Source organism: Leiobunum rupestre, chromosome 10 (genome assembly GCF_980474605.1).
Source record: "Leiobunum rupestre chromosome 10, qqLeiRupe1.1.hap1, whole genome shotgun sequence".
Lineage (NCBI taxonomy): Eukaryota > Metazoa > Arthropoda > Arachnida > Opiliones > Sclerosomatidae > Leiobunum > Leiobunum rupestre.
Genome location: NC_143393.1, coordinates 24,462,707 through 24,479,612, shown reverse-complemented (window position 1 = coordinate 24,479,612; position 16,906 = coordinate 24,462,707). Strand labels below are relative to the sequence as shown.

Below are 16,906 nucleotides of genomic sequence, written 5' to 3'. Positions count from 1 at the left end.
TGACGGAAGATATTCTGATTTAGCCTCGGACTTAGCTATTACCAGTTGTCAAACATATTTGGTGTAGTTACAAAAGTGGATCTTTTTGACGGAAGATATTCTGATTTAGCCTCGGACTTAGCTATTACCAGTTGTCAAACATATTTGGTGTAGTTACAAAAGTGGATCTTTTTGACGGAAGATATTCTGATTTAGCCTCGGATTTAGCTATTACCAGTTGTCAAACATTTTTGGTGTAGTTACAAAAGTGGATCTTTTTATTTAAAAAAAATTCAAGTTTTTGCAACTTTCCAAATTTTTTCAAAACACTCGTGCTGGAAAATTATTTTGCGAATCAATTCGGTTAGACAATTCAAAATTTTCTTTTAACCTCGCAGTGAAAACTTTGTTATTTCATTTGTTTTAACCTAACCTCGTCTTTATTTATTGTAAATTTAGTTATTCCGCCCACGTGCTCGGTGGTTAAGAGTATGCGAGGGAGAGTATGTACCTAATTGGAATAATAATGAAATTAGGTCGGTTACCATGACCCTGCCGCCGTTGCGTTGACGATTGGAAAAAAATAGTTAATTCACTTTGAACATTTCCCTTTAATAAATAATTTTGATAGTCACTTTTGTTCTTAATTATTTCCTCTCTGGTATACCCTTCATCTGGCAGTTTCCCATTTTCTCGTTGCAAATTAGTTTTTCGGCCCCAAAAAACACGGAAAAATTCAACCTAACTTTGTTTCTCTTAGGCGTAAGACCGTGAATGTATTTAGGTTAACAGAGAATAAGCAGCTTCCGTTTTTACGATGTCTCTACACGGAGAGAGCCCGTGTTCGTACCGGAGTCTCGTCCCCCCTTACTGGCAGCTAGGAGCAATAAACACCAGAAGAACGCAGCTAGCCTGTAAACATGCCAACGCAGTGTTGTGCAGGGGCGCCCGTAGAAAGTTTTCATACTTAGTCAAAAGGGGGAGGGAACTTCATACAGTTATTTGTGCATTTATAGCTCATAAAAGGGGGGCATTTTCTCCGTTTGCGGGCGCCCATGGTGTTGTGTACAAATTTTATTGGACGAGCCTTTACGCTGAGCGTTTTACGAAAAAGGGAAAGACAATTTCCGAATTTTTCCCTTCCGACGGCTAAAGCGTCTAACCAATGAAAAATGTACGCAAGAAAATCCACGACTTTTGACGGGTTGCGTTCTCCTTGTGTGGGGTGTTGTGTTTGTTGCTCCTAGCTGGCAGAAAAGGGGAAAATATTACGCCTGGAATGGCTGAGGGGCGTGGCTTTTAACGAGGGAATCATAAGGGTAACCCTGTGTTGCCCGCGTATTCTCAGTTCATTCGAAGGCATTCTTATTAATAGAATAAGTAACATAAAAAACATAAGTATGGTACTTACTATTCACCCAAAGCAAATTTTTTAATGAGAGTAGGTTTCCCCAATGACAACGTAAACCATTACGTACCAACGGACTGACAACTTTCCCCGAACTGCACCTAGTATTTGGTGGATGCCTAGAAAATCGGCGACGGTCCGCCGGCAGCCTTTTCGACGGACCAGCCAAGGCCTATTGGAAATTGAAATGCTTTCAAAAGTGGAAATAACGCTTACTTTTGGAAAATAATGATGAATTATTGAATCGGAAGATAAAAATAACTATTATAAACACTGAACCATTTCAGAAATTAGTTTTTTCCGAACTTCAAACCTAAACGCGTGTAAGCTCGTATTTCTCGCCATCAAACTAACCAACTATTTTGCCAACGGAAAGAGTAGGAAGGGATGAGTAGGAAGGAGCAACAAACACAAGGAGAACGCAGCTAGCCTGTAAACACGTTAACGGAGTGTTGTGTACAAATTTCATTGGACGAACGTTTACGCTGAACGTTTTACGGGAGCGGGGGGGGGAGACAATTTCCGATTTTTCCCCTTCCGACGGCAGCATGCGCTAAAGCTGTACACAAGGAAATGAACGACTTTTGACGGGTTGCGTTCTCCTTGTGTGGGGTGCTGTGTTTGTTGCTCCTAGCTATTATTAACCGAATTCGTTCCATACTTATGTTTATTATGTTACTTATGGTACTAGTGAAATAAAACTGCTAAATTATGACCTGACAAGTTTACCTTAGCCGCGGACGAGAAAGCACGGAAGCTAAATTGGTTCTAAGACTAGCCGTTCGTCGCAACGCCGCCACTCTTGTATTTGGTTGTAGCGATAGACGAGGTCTTAGGCGTTCTAGAAAAGGAGCAAACCGCAAATTTCTCGACGCTTTCGCGTTGTGTTTCGTTGATATTTATGACGCGTTGTAACGACGACTGTAGGTGGCGCTGTTTCTAGAGCGGCCCAAATCTCATTTTAAATCAGTTTGGAATAGTTTGGGCTCATATTTAAGCGTAGTAATTAATGTAATTGTGGAATGGGGCGTTGTAAGAGAATAACAATTGTACAGCGTGTAATCGATTATATTTTCCCACTGTTTTCGTATCGGTTTACGAATGTTAGACAATATTAGTTCAATAAATATTAATTCTAAAAATAAATAAGCCTTTCTTGATGATTATGATATTATATATTCCCGGTCAAGAAGCTATTTGACATCCTAAGAATCAACCTAAACTTCTTTCTCGAATGGAATATATACATTTCCCCAATTCTATAGCGACACCTAAAGTGTAGGTATTTAAAAAACTATTTTTTATATTTCGAAAAAGCGTCTGAAATTATTTATTTAGGGAGAGGGGGGGTTGGTGAAAGTGTTACTAAATGTTACTTAGAGAGAGGGGAGGTTGGTGAAAGTGTTACTAAATGTTACTTAGGGAGAGGGGAGGTAGGTGAAAGTGTTACTAAATGTTACTTAGAGAGAGGGGAGGTAGGTGAAAGTGTTACTAAATGTTACTTAGAGAGAGGGGAGGTTGGTGAAAGTGTTACTAAATGTTACTTAGAGAGAGGGAGGTTGGTGAAAGTGTTACTAAATGTTACTTAGAGAGAGGGGAGGTTGGTGAAAGTGTTACTAAATGTTACTTAGGGAGAGGGGAGGTTTGTGAAAGTGTTACTAAATGTTACTTAGGGAGAGGGGAGGTTTGTGAAAGTGTTACTAAATGTTACTTAGGGAGAGGGGAGGTTGGTGAAAGTGTTACTAAATGTTATTTAGGGAGAGGGGGGTTGGTAAAAGTGTTACTAAATGTTATTTAGGGAGAGGGGAGGTTGGTGAAAGTGTTACTAAATGTTACTTCGAGAGAGGGGAGGTTGGTGAAAGTGTTGTTAAATGTTACTTAGGGAGAGGGAGGTTGGTGAAAGTGTTACTAAATGTTACTTAGAGAGAGGGGAGGTTGGTGAAAGTGTTACTAAATGTTATTTAGGGAGAGGGGAGGTTGGTGAAAGTGTTACTAAATGTTATTTAGGGAGAGGGGAGGTTGGTGAAAGTGTTACTAAATGTTACTTAGGGAGAGGGGAGGTTGGTGAAAGTGTTACTAAATGTTACTTAGAGAGAGGGGAGGTTGGTTAAATTGTTACTAAATGTTATTTAGGGAGAGGGGAGGTTGGTGAAAGTGTTACTAAATGTTATTTAGGGAGAGGGGAGGTTGGTGAAAGTGTTACTAAATGTTACTTAGGGAGAGGGGAGGTTGGTGAAAGTGTTACTAAATGTTACTTAGAGAGAGGGTGGTTGGTTAAATTGTTACTAAATGTTATTTAGGGAGAGGGGAGGTTGGTGAAAGTGTTACTAAATGTTATTTAGGGAGAGGGGGGTTGGTAAAAGTGTTACTAAATGTTATTTAGGGAGAGGGGAGGTTGGTGAAAGTGTTACTAAATGTTACTTCGAGAGAGGGGAGGTTGGTGAAAGTGTTGTTAAATGTTACTTAGGGAGAGGGAGGTTGGTGAAAGTGTTACTAAATGTTACTTAGAGAGAGGGGAGGTTGGTGAAAGTGTTACTAAATGTTATTTAGGGAGAGGGGAGGTTGGTGAAAGTGTTACTAAATGTTATTTAGGGAGAGGGGAGGTTGGTGAAAGTGTTACTAAATGTTACTTAGGGAGAGGGGAGGTTGGTGAAAGTGTTACTAAATGTTACTTAGAGAGAGGGGGGTTGGTTAAATTGTTACTAAATGTTATTTAGGGAGAGGGGAGGTTGGTGAAAGTGTTACAAAATGTTATTTAGGGAGAGGGGGTTGGTTAAATTGTTACTAAATGTTACTTAGGGAGAGGGAGGTTGGTGAAAGTGTTACTAAAAGTTATTTAGGGAGAGGGGGTTCAGTAAATTGTTACGTAATAAATCTTATTCTAAAGTCGGAAAATAAAATCTAGAAACAGTCGTAATTATAAGAAAAATTAGTGGTACTTCTCTAAACGCACGCTACGTAGATCTCATGGGCGAGGGGGTAGAGCATTGCGCCGATTTAATTTCGGTCTTCGGCGACAACGTGTCTCCCCTTCCCTTTGGCAAAGTTCTTAAAAAAAATTAAAAATGTTTTGGAAAGAAAAAAAAATAAGTTAAATAAGTAAACTAAAAACAATTCGCCGATTTTTAAAAAATTCTCGGTGGCGTTGATTTTCGGCGGCGGCGACGTGAAGGGGGAAAATGTCTCCCTTTCCCTTTTGAAAAGTTCTTAAAAGATTTTAAATTGCTTTTGAAAGAAAAAAATAAAGTTTTGTGAACAATATTTATCGGCGGCGTTGATTTTTTTCGTCGGCGGCGGCGTGAAGGGGAAAAAATGTCTCACCTTCCCTTTTTAAAATTTTTAAAAAAAAAATTAAATTGTTTTTGAAAGAAAAAAAATAAAGTTACGTAGGAAAACTCAAAATATTTCGGCGGCGGGAAATTTTTTTTATCGGCGGCGCTAGTCTCTAGGAGGGGGGGGGGGTTTCCGTGGGGGTAGAGACGATAGGCAAAATAATTCCCTATTGTTCTAAAGCAGCAAAATGCGGAAAGAAAGGGGGTTTTTCCGTCCTCGTGGCGGGCTTTTAAAGGTGTAGGTAGCGTTCGGGTGGGGTAGGGGGCGCGGACGTCGCCTCGGAACCCTCGACAAAGCGGAGGGCGCAAGTTGCATGCGCGGAAATCGTCCGGGCGCTTTCCGTTCGATATCCCTCCCCGGCGCGCCGCGAAAAGTCTCCCGTTTCCCGCTGGCCCCATTCGCCTGCAATCGCGGAACGAGCCGCGGGTTAGGCACGCCACCGCACCTCGACACCTAAAATCGAAACTTTCCGCTCTCTCTCTCTCGTATTCGGCGTAATCTTCCAGTCGTTTTGTTGGCGCGCGCGAGAGTCCGGACACCCAGAGAGAGAGAGTACGCCTCGTGGATTGTTGACCCTCAACGTCCGGCCCGCTGTTGTTTCTCGATTTTTCGGCATTTGTTTGGTATTTGTAATTGGAGGGAGGTCTAACAGTCGTTGTTAGGCCCCAATTCCGCTCTGACGGCGACGGCGAAACGAACGCGGATCAGCAGGCTCGGCCGCCATCGGGACGACCAGGAGGCCGCCGCCGACGATGCCAGCTATTCGGCGATGCACCATCACAGACACCAGCAACATCGCAGCCGGGTAAGCTCTCGCTCTCATTCGATACGACAATGTTATTCTCACCGGGATTCTCTTCCCGATGAGCTCCCCCTACTAACTCTACTACTGGGTTAAGCGCGATTTTTCGCTAATATTCCGTCCTGGGTAGAGCTCTGCGTAACAGATAAATTAACCGACAAAATTTCGATTATTCGTAAATATTTTGGTTAACTGTTTATTTCTGGATATTATCCATGGATAAACAACGATTTAACATGCAAAAAATAAATTATATTTTCGGATAATTGTAGGTTATGGATAAAAATAAAATTAGTGGTTAATTTGTATCCAAACGCCGAGCTCTAGTCCTGGGATTTTCAATGTGATTTCGCTTTTACGAGGTTTTGACTGCGCTTTTCCCGCTCACTTAGAGGATCATTTTTCGCCCAGACTTCAGGATTTTCATTTGGTTTTAGAGATTTTTTGTGTTGATTTCTAGATTTTCGGATTAATTTAGAAATTTTTTGTGTTGATTTCTAGATTTTCGGATTAATGTAGAAATTTTCATGGTTGATTTCGAGATTTTCGGATTGATTTAGAAATTTTCATGGTTGATTTCGAGATTTTCTAGTGGTTTTCGAGATTTTCTAGTGGATTTCGAGATTTTTTAGTGGATTTCGAGATTTTTCAGGTTTGATTTCGAGATTTTCTTGTGGTTTTCGAGATTTTTTATGTTTGATTTCGAGATTTTTGAGTGGATTTCGAGATTTTTCAGGTTTGATTTCGAGATTTTCTTGTGGTTTTCGAGGTTTTTGGGTAAATTTCGAGATTTTCGCGGTTTGATTTAGAGACTTTCCTGTTGATTTCGAAACTCTCAACTTTATTTAAAAATTTATAAATATTTGTTCTGTAGCGTGACAAACATCAACCCCCCTGACGGAAGAAAATGGCGATTTTATTTTTTTCATTATAAGCTCGAGTTTACGTTCTGTGTTTTGTTAGGCGTATGTTAATTCTAATAACAGAAAGTTAGGTAACTTTAGTTCATTTCTTAGCGGGTGAAAGTAAATCTTAAGTTGTACGTATTATCGTTATTTCTTAACTAATATTTTATGCAATGGGAAAACACGTTTTTCAAATATTCGATTTAGGAACGTCGTGATAGAATTTTGAACCTATTGATATTTAACAGGGTTTCCACACGTCAGGGAAAACAGGGAAATCAGGAAAAAGTCAGGGAATTTTTAGAATTTGTAAAAAGTAATGGAAAAGTCAGGGAATTACATTTTATCTTGGCACTTTTTTAAGGTTATTTTTTAGACCAGATCTATGACAAATTCTATGATTATCATTTATTTCCTTGAAAGTTTGGCTAATTTTTTCAACATTGCACAAACCTTTTTACTGAAATATAAGTTCATTAAAATTTATTAACTTCGGATAAAAGTCAAATATAAAATAAAAATTTGGCCTTAAAAAGTCAGGGAAAATCTCTTAAAATGGTCAGGGAAAACAAGGAATAGTCAGGGAATTTGAATATAAAAATTTTGTGGTAACCCTGTTTAAATAATTGATTTTCACGTTAAATAATCAGGCATCAAGAATATTTGACAGCATACTTTATAGCAAAAGTTCGTCAACTTTCGATTTTTCGAGACGCCTTCTATGTTTACTTATTACGATTAAAAATCAGACGATCTTTCGCAACAAACTATGCGATGGTGGAGCACTGTCTAATATGGGATACTGTTATGAAAGGAAAATCACGACACAACAGAGGGCTTTATGACCCCGGGGATAATATCCCCTCAACGGCAATTTGATTGGATTGAAACAGCCCCTACCGCAACCCCGCTTGGCCCCAAATTAAGGAATAAGTTAATTAATTTTGAATTTATCACGAGTTATAACGCTTGAATTTCGCCAAAGTCACCTCGCACAATTTAAATTTATAGAAAGACCAAATTCTTGTCACGCGCGTGGGCGCACGTCGTCTGTAATGCAGTCTTATTTTAATCCGAAAACAAGGTACTGCAAGATCTGCGTTGGCTTTTTCCTACAAATTCAAATTTTTGATCGATATAAAGGCAATAGATTTTGGAAAGGTAATTTATTAAGAAATAACGTACCAAGCCATAGCAGCTTGTTAAATATTTACAGGGCCGTCGATAGCGACCCTAAGTAATAATACCGTGCCCTAAGAAAACTGTTATTACTAAAAATACAGTTTCGAAGTGAAACTCGTTGGCTCAAACCCGGGCTCCCAGGCGGTACTATAATATATATATATATTCTATTTATAATTTTACTTTATTTTGAAGTAAAATGTTTGAAAATTATTGCTAAAATGAACTGAAGAATAGTCGAAGTTGCGAATAAATATTTGTAATATTTTTGGAACTCCAAAAGTGAACACGAGTATCGGGAAATCCGTTAATGAACACGAGTATCGGGAAATCCGTTAATGAACACGAGTATCGGGAAATCCGTTAATGAACACGAGTATCGGGAAATCCGTTAATGAACACGAGTATCGGGAAATCCGTTAATGAACACGAGTATCGGGAAATCCGTTAATGAACACGAGTATCGGGAAATCCGTTAATGAACACGAGTATCGGGAAATCCGTTAATGAACACGAGTATCGGGAAATCCGTTAATGAACACGAGTATCGGGAAATCCGTTAATGAACACGAGTATCGGGAAATCCGTTAATGAACACGAGTATCGGGAAATCCGTTAATGAACACGAGTATCGGGAAATCCGTTAATGAACACGAGTATCGGGAAATCCGTTAATGAACACGAGTATCGGGAAATCCGTTAATGAACACGAGTATCGGGAAATCCGTTAATGAACACGAGTATCGGGAAATCCGTTAATGAACACGAGTATCGGGAAATCCGTTAATGAACACGAGTATCGGGAAATCCGTTAATGAACACGAGTATCGGGAAATCCGTTAATGAACACGAGTATCGGGAAATCCGTTAATGAACACGAGTATCGGGAAATCCGGAAATGAACACGAGTATCGGGAAATCCGGAAATGAACACGAGTATCGGGAAATCCGTTAATGAACACGAGTATCGGGAAATCCGTTAATGAACACGAGTATCGGGAAATCCGTTAATGAACACGAGTATCGGGAAATCCGTTAATGAACACGAGTATCGGGAAATCCGTTAATGAACACGAGTATCGGGAAATCCGTTAATGAACACGAGTATCGGGAAATCCGGAAATGAACACGAGTATCGGGAAATCCGGAAATGAACACGAGTATCGGGAAATCCGGAAATGAACACGAGTATCGGGAAATCCGGAAATGAACACGAGTATCGGGAAATCCGGAAATGAACACGAGTATCGGGAAATCCGGAAATGAACACGAGTATCGGGAAATCCGGAAATGAACACGAGTATCGGGAAATCCGGAAATGAACACGAGTATCGGGAAATCCGGAAATGAACACGAGTATCGGGAAATCCGTTAATGAACACGAGTATCGGGAAATCCGTTAATGAACACGAGTATCGGGAAATCCGTTAATGAACACGAGTATCGGGAAATCCGGAAATGAACACGAGTATCGGGAAATCCGGAAATGAACACGAGTATCGGGAAATCCGGAAATGAACACGAGTATCGGGAAATCCGGAAATGAACACGAGTATCGGGAAATCCGGAAATGAACACGAGTATCGGGAAATCCGGAAATGAACACGAGTATCGGGAAATCCGGAAATGAACACGAGTATCGGGAAATCCGTTAATGAACACGAGTATCGGGAAATCCGTTAATGAACACGAGTATCGGGAAATCCGAAAATGAACACGAGTATCGGGAAATCCGAAAATGAACACGAGTATCGGGAAATCCGTTAATGAACACGAGTATCGGGAAATCCGTTAATGAACACGAGTATCGGGAAATCCGTTAATGAACACGAGTATCGGGAAATCCGTTAATGAACACGAGTATCGGGAAATCCGGAAATGAACACGAGTATCGGGAAATCCGTTAATGAACACGAGTATCGGGAAATCCGGAAATGAACACGAGTATCGGGAAATCCGGAAATGAACACGAGTATCGGGAAATCCGGAAATGAACACGAGTATCGGGAAATCCGGAAATGAACACGAGTATCGGGAAATCCGGAAATGAACACGAGTATCGGGAAATCCGAAAATGAACACGAGTATCGGGAAATCCGAAAATGAACACGAGTATCGGGAAATCCGTTAATGAACACGAGTATCGGGAAATCCGTTAATGAACACGAGTATCGGGAAATCCGTTAATGAACACGAGTATCGGGAAATCCGTTAATGAACACGAGTATCGGGAAATCCGGAAATGAACACGAGTATCGGGAAATCCGGAAATGAACACGAGTATCGGGAAATCCGGAAATGAACACGAGTATCGGGAAATCCGGAAATGAACACGAGTATCGGGAAACCCAGATATACAATGCGAAAATTGGATTGGGTTGTTTTTATTTTATTTATAAGGAATTAGATTATTCTTAGAGAGTGAGTGGATTGATAGCCAAACGTTAAAAATGGTCTCAACATAAGTCATTCTCTCCTAAAGTATAAATAATTGAATTCTTGGTATGGGTATAGACGATAAAGAATTGAACCCGAAACAAGAGCACATATCTATGGTTTCCCTAATTCGAATTATGGATTTATATGCTGGCCCGCACAAAGCAACGTTGGTGTTCGGCACCTCCCTTTCAACTCGGGTGTTGCTAATTATAAATGCGTAATTGCCGATGGAAGCTAAAGATGACATTTGGTCCCAATTGGGGTTTGGAAGTCTACGGGCATTGGTAATCAGAGGGGCCGATCTTCATGGCCTAACGACAAATATTTCCTGTTAGCAATATTCATTTATATAATTATTGTAATACAATACAATAATATTAATATTAATAAAATAATAAAATGGGCTAATACAATAGTAATGTAATAATATTAATATTAATAAAATAATAAAATATGGTAATACAATAGTAATGTAATAATATTAATATAATAATAATAAAATATGATAAAATAATATTAATTTAATAATAATAAAATATGATAATACAATAGTAATTTAATAATATTAATGTAATAATAATAAAATATGATAATACAATTGTAATTTAATAATATTAATGTAATAATAATAAAATATGATAATACAATAGTAAATTAATAATAATAATATATTAATAAAATATGATAATATAATAATGTGATAATATTAATATATTAATAAAATATGATAATATAATAGTAATGTAATAATATTAATATATTAATAAAATATGATAATATAATAGTAATGTAATAATCTTAATATTAATAAAATATGGTAATACAATAGTAATGTTATAATATTAATATAATAATAATAAAATATGATAAAATAATATAAATTTAATAATAATAAAATATGATAATACAATAGTAATTTAATTATATTAATGTAATAATAATAAAATATGATAATACAATAGTAATAATAATAAAATATGATAATACAATAGTAATTTAATAATATTAATATATTAATAAAATATGATAATATAATAGTAATGTAATAATATTAATATATTAATAAAATATGATAATATAATAGTTATGTAATAATATTAATATATTAATAAAATATGATAATATAATAGTAATGTAATAATATTATTAATATAATAATAAAATATGATAATATAATAGTAATGTAATAATATTATTAATATAATAATAAAATATGATAATATAATAGTAATGTATTAATATTAATAAAATAATATAATAGTAATGTATTAATATTAATAAAATAATATAATAGTAATGTATTAATATTAATAAAATAATATAATATTAATGTTATATTATTAATATAATAATGTAATATTAATGTAATAATATAATATTAATATAATAATATAGTAATAAAAATATAATATAGAAAGTGGGGAAAATTTGGTGTTTGCGAAAGTTGTTATTATTAATGCTTTTGATTTCGGTCAATAGATGGCGGAATATACGTCTTACAAAAAATATATAAAAAAAACTACATGGAAATGAAAACCGAACTGGCTCCTTAGCTTCACAAAGTCAGTGAATTGGAAAAAGACTCCAAAAAGTCAGTTAAAATGAAAATAGCTTCACAAAGTCAGGGAATTTGAAAATAATCACAAAAGTCAGGGAATTTGAAAATAATCCAAAAAAACCAGGCAAAGAAATTATGGACAGATGTATTAAAAATACATATTAAATATTTTGCAAAGATTTTACCTCAAACAATTCATTTACTCAACAAAAATTATCATGAAAAATTAAGCATTTTGGTTCGGGAAAACCTGGAAAAGTCAGTGAAATTGTTTCCGTAAATTTGGTACGCACCCTGTACCTCCGACGTTGCGTCTCTATTACGCGGACTCGGTCGAACTTGATACCAATAGCGTGCTTTTTATCGAAGTTGTCCACAAGTCCGTAACGACCCCTTCATATCCAATTTCTTCGAGCGGTAATGTCAGGACATCCTTGGACGGATAAATTTGCGACCCGAATCTAGTACATACAGGGTGGAAACCTCAGCCGTGGTCCAGCCTCGGTACTTCTCATAGTACACTAGAGTGCTGCGGGTGGAACACTTCTACAGGCGCTGGTAGGCCAAAAATAGACCAATGGGAGAATTGAAAGCCGCAGCCGTGGTCCAGCCTCGGTACTTTTCATAGTACATTAGAGTGCTGCGGGTGGAACACATCTACAGGCGCTGGTAGGCCAAAAATAGACCAATGGGAGAATTGAAAGCCGCAGCCGTGGTCCAGCCTCGGTACTTTTCATAGTACATTAGAGTGCTGCGGGTGGAACACATCTACAGGCGCTGGTAGGCCAAAAATAGACCAATGGGAGAATTGAAAGCCGCAGCCGTGGTCCAGCCTCGGTACTTTTCATAGTACATTAGAGTGCTGCGGGTGGAACACATCTACAGGCGCTGGTAGGCCAAAAATAGACCAATGGGAGAATTGAAAGCCGCAGCCGTGGTCCAGCCTCGGTACTTTTCATAGTACATTAGAGTGCTGCGGGTGGAACACTTCTACAGGCGCTGGTAGGCCAAAAATAGACCAATGGGAGAATTGAAAGCCGCAGCCGTGGTCCAGCCTCGGTACTTCTCATAGTATGAATGAATGAATGAATTTTATTTACCCATAAGATCCCTTTTAAATCAGGGAGAAGCAAAGGCTCGCAGGCACAAAATGGTATTACAGAAACAACAATAAGAAACGTTGATATAATATGTTTCGAGTTAATATAAAAAAATATGTTAAAAAAAAAACAAACAAAAACCAAAAAAACTTCGGTTAAATGAACAAGTGCTATATACAAAATGGTAAACTATTACTTATAACACGGTCGGGGGGGGGGGGGGTAAACACTATGGCATAGCCTTTTTTTTTTCACCGCGGACGGTCCACCAAAGCTTCAGAAGCGTTTTTGTATTATCAATCAGCCGGATATCGGGCTCATTATCAAACGCGAGGAGAGATTTAAGCGTTAACCGTCGATGGTCTTCCACTCTGGCGTGATCTAATTCTGGACAATCTCGGATAATGTGGAGGAGGTCTTCATTTGGCGCACCACAAAGAAGGCAAGCCGGGTTTTCTTGAAATATTTCCTGAAATCGTCGGCCAGTGGGGAGGGCTCCACAGCGGGCCTGGAAAAACAGACGGCCTCCGAGGCCATTGGAATAAAACGCTTCAGTGGCCGGCGATTCTTTGCAGGAATACAGGACTAGGCTGGGGTGTTTCTTCACCTCGGACACCCAGTCCGCTTGGGCCTTCTCCAGTACACCCTTGCCAACTTTGGCGCGCCACTCTCTCTCATTCGTCGCCTCTCCTCTGTTAGAGCCCTGTCCGTATAAGTGATCAAGATACGTCAGTCGCTTGAGCCATTTGGTGTGGGTGCCGGTGAGGCGAATGTAGTCAAAGACTTGTTTGGCCAGTCGATCTTGCGACATGTAACGAAGGCGGAACACTTCTACAGGCGCTGATAGGCCAAAAATAGACCAATGGAAGAATTGGAAGCCTCAGCCGTGGTCCAGCGTCGGTACTTTTCCCAGTCTAAAAATAGACCAATGGGATAATCTTCCCAATGCTTTTTCGGGCGATTGGATAAAGATGCGCTTCCAATTATCCCATTGGTCAATTTTGGTAATACCAGCGCCTGTAGAAGTGTTCGACCCGCAGCTATCTATCTATCTATATTTATTTTCCTTTTGGGGTACAAATCCGTTTTATATCACGGAGGAAACCATTATACAATGGATTCGCAGGAATTTACAATTTTTAAAGCGAAGTAATAAAAAACATAATAGTTCATAACTTAAAGTCATAAGGTAACCAGAAGCAGTATATATATAATACAATAACATATTTACAAAATTATTTACAAAAAGAGTTAAGGCTCTACACACATCCCAGCACTACATTAGTTTTTCTTTTTTAAACGTAAGCCACCCCATCGGCCGAGAATTCTGGTGTACTACGAGAAGTACCGAGGCTTCCACCCTGTATACATCGAGATCTAGTTAACTGCAATTCGTTGTTTGGTAACTAGTGAGTATCTTGTCCGATATATTAGAGCGAGTCCCGAATCTTCCTCAATTTCGGTTAAGTGGACTAGGAAAAGGTCGCAGCCACCCCGAAAAGTATCTTAATTAAGTGACTTTATCCCCGTTCTTCCAGGTCGACCATTGCACGCCATCCAAAATCTACGCTCGTCCCCTAAGCGCACCCAACTCCTCAGTCTTCTTTCTGACATTTCCCTAGACTCGTCATTGTTATATTACTTTTTTTTATCCGAGTTGGGGGCAACTTCGAAGGAGACTTGGTGTCTTACGGGAAAGACACATCCTATATACGGAGCTCGGAGCATAGGCTGTCTTTGTATTTTAATTAACAGGAGCAATAAGTTTCACTTTTTCCGATCTATCCCGCGGCGAACAACCAAAAAAAAAAGAACAAAGTTATTTCTTTGAAATTGCTGCGAAGTAATTACCGACAATTTTTATCGTCTTAATTAATGCCGTTCTAAGTTGATCTGAATTATGGTTTCTAGTTTTTATACGAATTTTCTCGTTTACGTCTTTTGATCTAAATTATGACGTGGTTTTCATACGAATTTTATCGTTTACGTCTCTTGATCTAAATTATAATGTGTTTTTAATACGAATTTGATCGCTTACGTCTCTTGATCTAAATTATGACGTGGTTTTCATACGAATTTTCTCGTTTACGTCTCTTGATCTAAATTATGAGGTAGTTTTCATACGAATTTTCTCGTTTACGTCTCTTGATCTAAAATATGAGGTGGTTTTCATACGAAATTTCTCGTTTACGTCTCTTGATCTAAATTATGAGTTAATTTTCATACTAATTTTCTCGTTTACGTCTCTTGATCTAAATTATGACGTGGTTTTCATACGAATTTTCTAGTTGACGTCTCTTGATCTAAATTATGAGGTGGTTTTCGTACGAATTTTCTCATTAACGTCTCTTGATCTAAATTATGAGGTAGTTTTCATACGAATTTTCTCGTTTGCGTCTCTTGATCTAAAATATGAGGTTGTTTTTTATACGAAATTTCTCGTTTACGTCTCTTGATCTAAATTATGTGGTGGTTTTCATACGAATTTTCTCGTTTACGTCTCTTGATCTAAATTATGACGTGGTTTTCATACGAATTTTCTAGTTGACGTCTCTTGATCTAAATTATGAGGTGGTTTTCGTACGAATTTTCTCGTGTACGTCTCTTGATCTAAAATATGAGGTGGTTTTCATACTAATTTTCTCGTGTACGTCTCTTGATCTAAAATATGAGGTGGTTTTCATACTAATTTTCTCGTGTACGTCTCTTGATCTTAAATATGAGGTGGTTTTCATACGAATTTTCTAGTTGACGTTTCTTGATCTATGATGTGCTTTTCATACGAATTTGATCGATTACGTCTCTTGATCTAAATTATGACGTGGTTTTCATACGAATTTTCTAGTTGACGTTTCTTGATCTAAATTATGACGTGGTTTTCGTACGAATTTTCTCATTAACGTTTCTTGATCTAAAATACGAGGTGGTTTTCATACTAATTTTCTCGTGTACGTCTCTTGATTTAAAATATGAGGTGGTTTTCATACGAATTTTCTCGTTTACGTCTCTTGATCTTAACTTGTGGTCTAGTTTTTGTTCGAATTTTCTCGTTTACGTCCGTTAATTTGTTATTATCTCTCTGTAGGCTAACAACACTCGTGTTTACCGTTCCGGGCAACTACTATTGATTAATTACGCTCGAAACGGCGCTCTTTTGTGTGTTAATTTCGTTTCCATGGCAACAAATTATCTGTTTAATAGCTTTATTATTCCGAGATTTTCGTGTTCCGGTCTTTTTGTTAAAATACTCGTTTTAGGTAACTTACGTTACGACAACTGTATTAGCCTGTTTTCGAGAATAACACCGTCACTGACGTTGCAATTACGAGGCTAAAAATACGCATACGGAGGGCAAAATTCTCATTAGCCAAACTTAACGCGTATAAAGAAAACTTTATTCTAATATTTGGCTTCGTAAAGAGAATCGTTATTTTTATTTATAAAAGTGGTACGCTTTGCCTAAAAAGGGGCTTTAACTTTATGAAGCGTATGTTTTAAAAATGTTTGAAGACGAAGCTAGTTTGCTGTTATACGGGCGAACATTTTTCCTTAAATTACTCGCAGAGTTGCAGTTTAAAATGTAATAAAGCCAGAGAAACAGATCGCGTTAGCTGCTTTCGCTTAATTTAAAGTTTTTAAAAATAAATATTAGAGAAGTTTTACATTTTGATGTTCCATTTGAACTTTTCCAGAATCGCCTAAACAGAAGCGAGACCGTTTTTATCCCAGGATATTTTGTAAGGTATTAGCTTTTCAATTTCACTCGAGGGTAATGACACTCGTTATAAAGTGGAACTCTAGTTTGAAGGCTGGAATGCCAGAGTTTTAAAAGGCTACTTTTCGTAAATGTTCAGTTCAGTGGAAAATATTAAAAAAATTTGGAATATGGTGGAAAATATGGCGAATTGTGGAAAATATAACAAAAATTGGAAAATTGGGGAAAATATGACAAAAAGTGGAAAATTGTGGAAAACATGACAAAAATTGGATAATGGTGGAAAATATAACAAAAAATTGAAAAATTGTGGAAAATATAACCACAAATTGGTAAATTGTGGAAAATATAACCAAAAGTGGAAAATGGTGGTAAATATGACAAAAAATTGAAAAATTGTGGAAAATATAACCACGAAATAGTAAATTGTGGAAAATATAACCAAAATTGGATAATGGTGGAAAATATGACAAAAAATTGAAAAA

General features: G+C 37.5%; 1 protein-coding gene across 3 annotated transcripts in view; it reads left to right on the top strand.

Moving 5' to 3' along the window:
• alpha-Catr (alpha-catenin related) overlaps window positions 1-16,906 on the top strand; it is a 208,344-nt gene that overhangs the window by 110,973 nt on the left and 80,465 nt on the right. The window contains exon 1 of one of the 3 annotated variants that reach the window (XM_090160005.1): window positions 5,143-5,525. The exons of the other annotated variants lie outside the window; for them this stretch is intronic. Within the exon in view, the coding sequence (XP_090016131.1) occupies window positions 5,490-5,525 (36 nt within the window). The 5' untranslated portion in view covers window positions 5,143-5,489. Of the gene's footprint in view, window positions 1-5,142; window positions 5,526-16,906 lie in introns of those variants that run through there. 3 annotated transcript variants of the gene reach the window in all.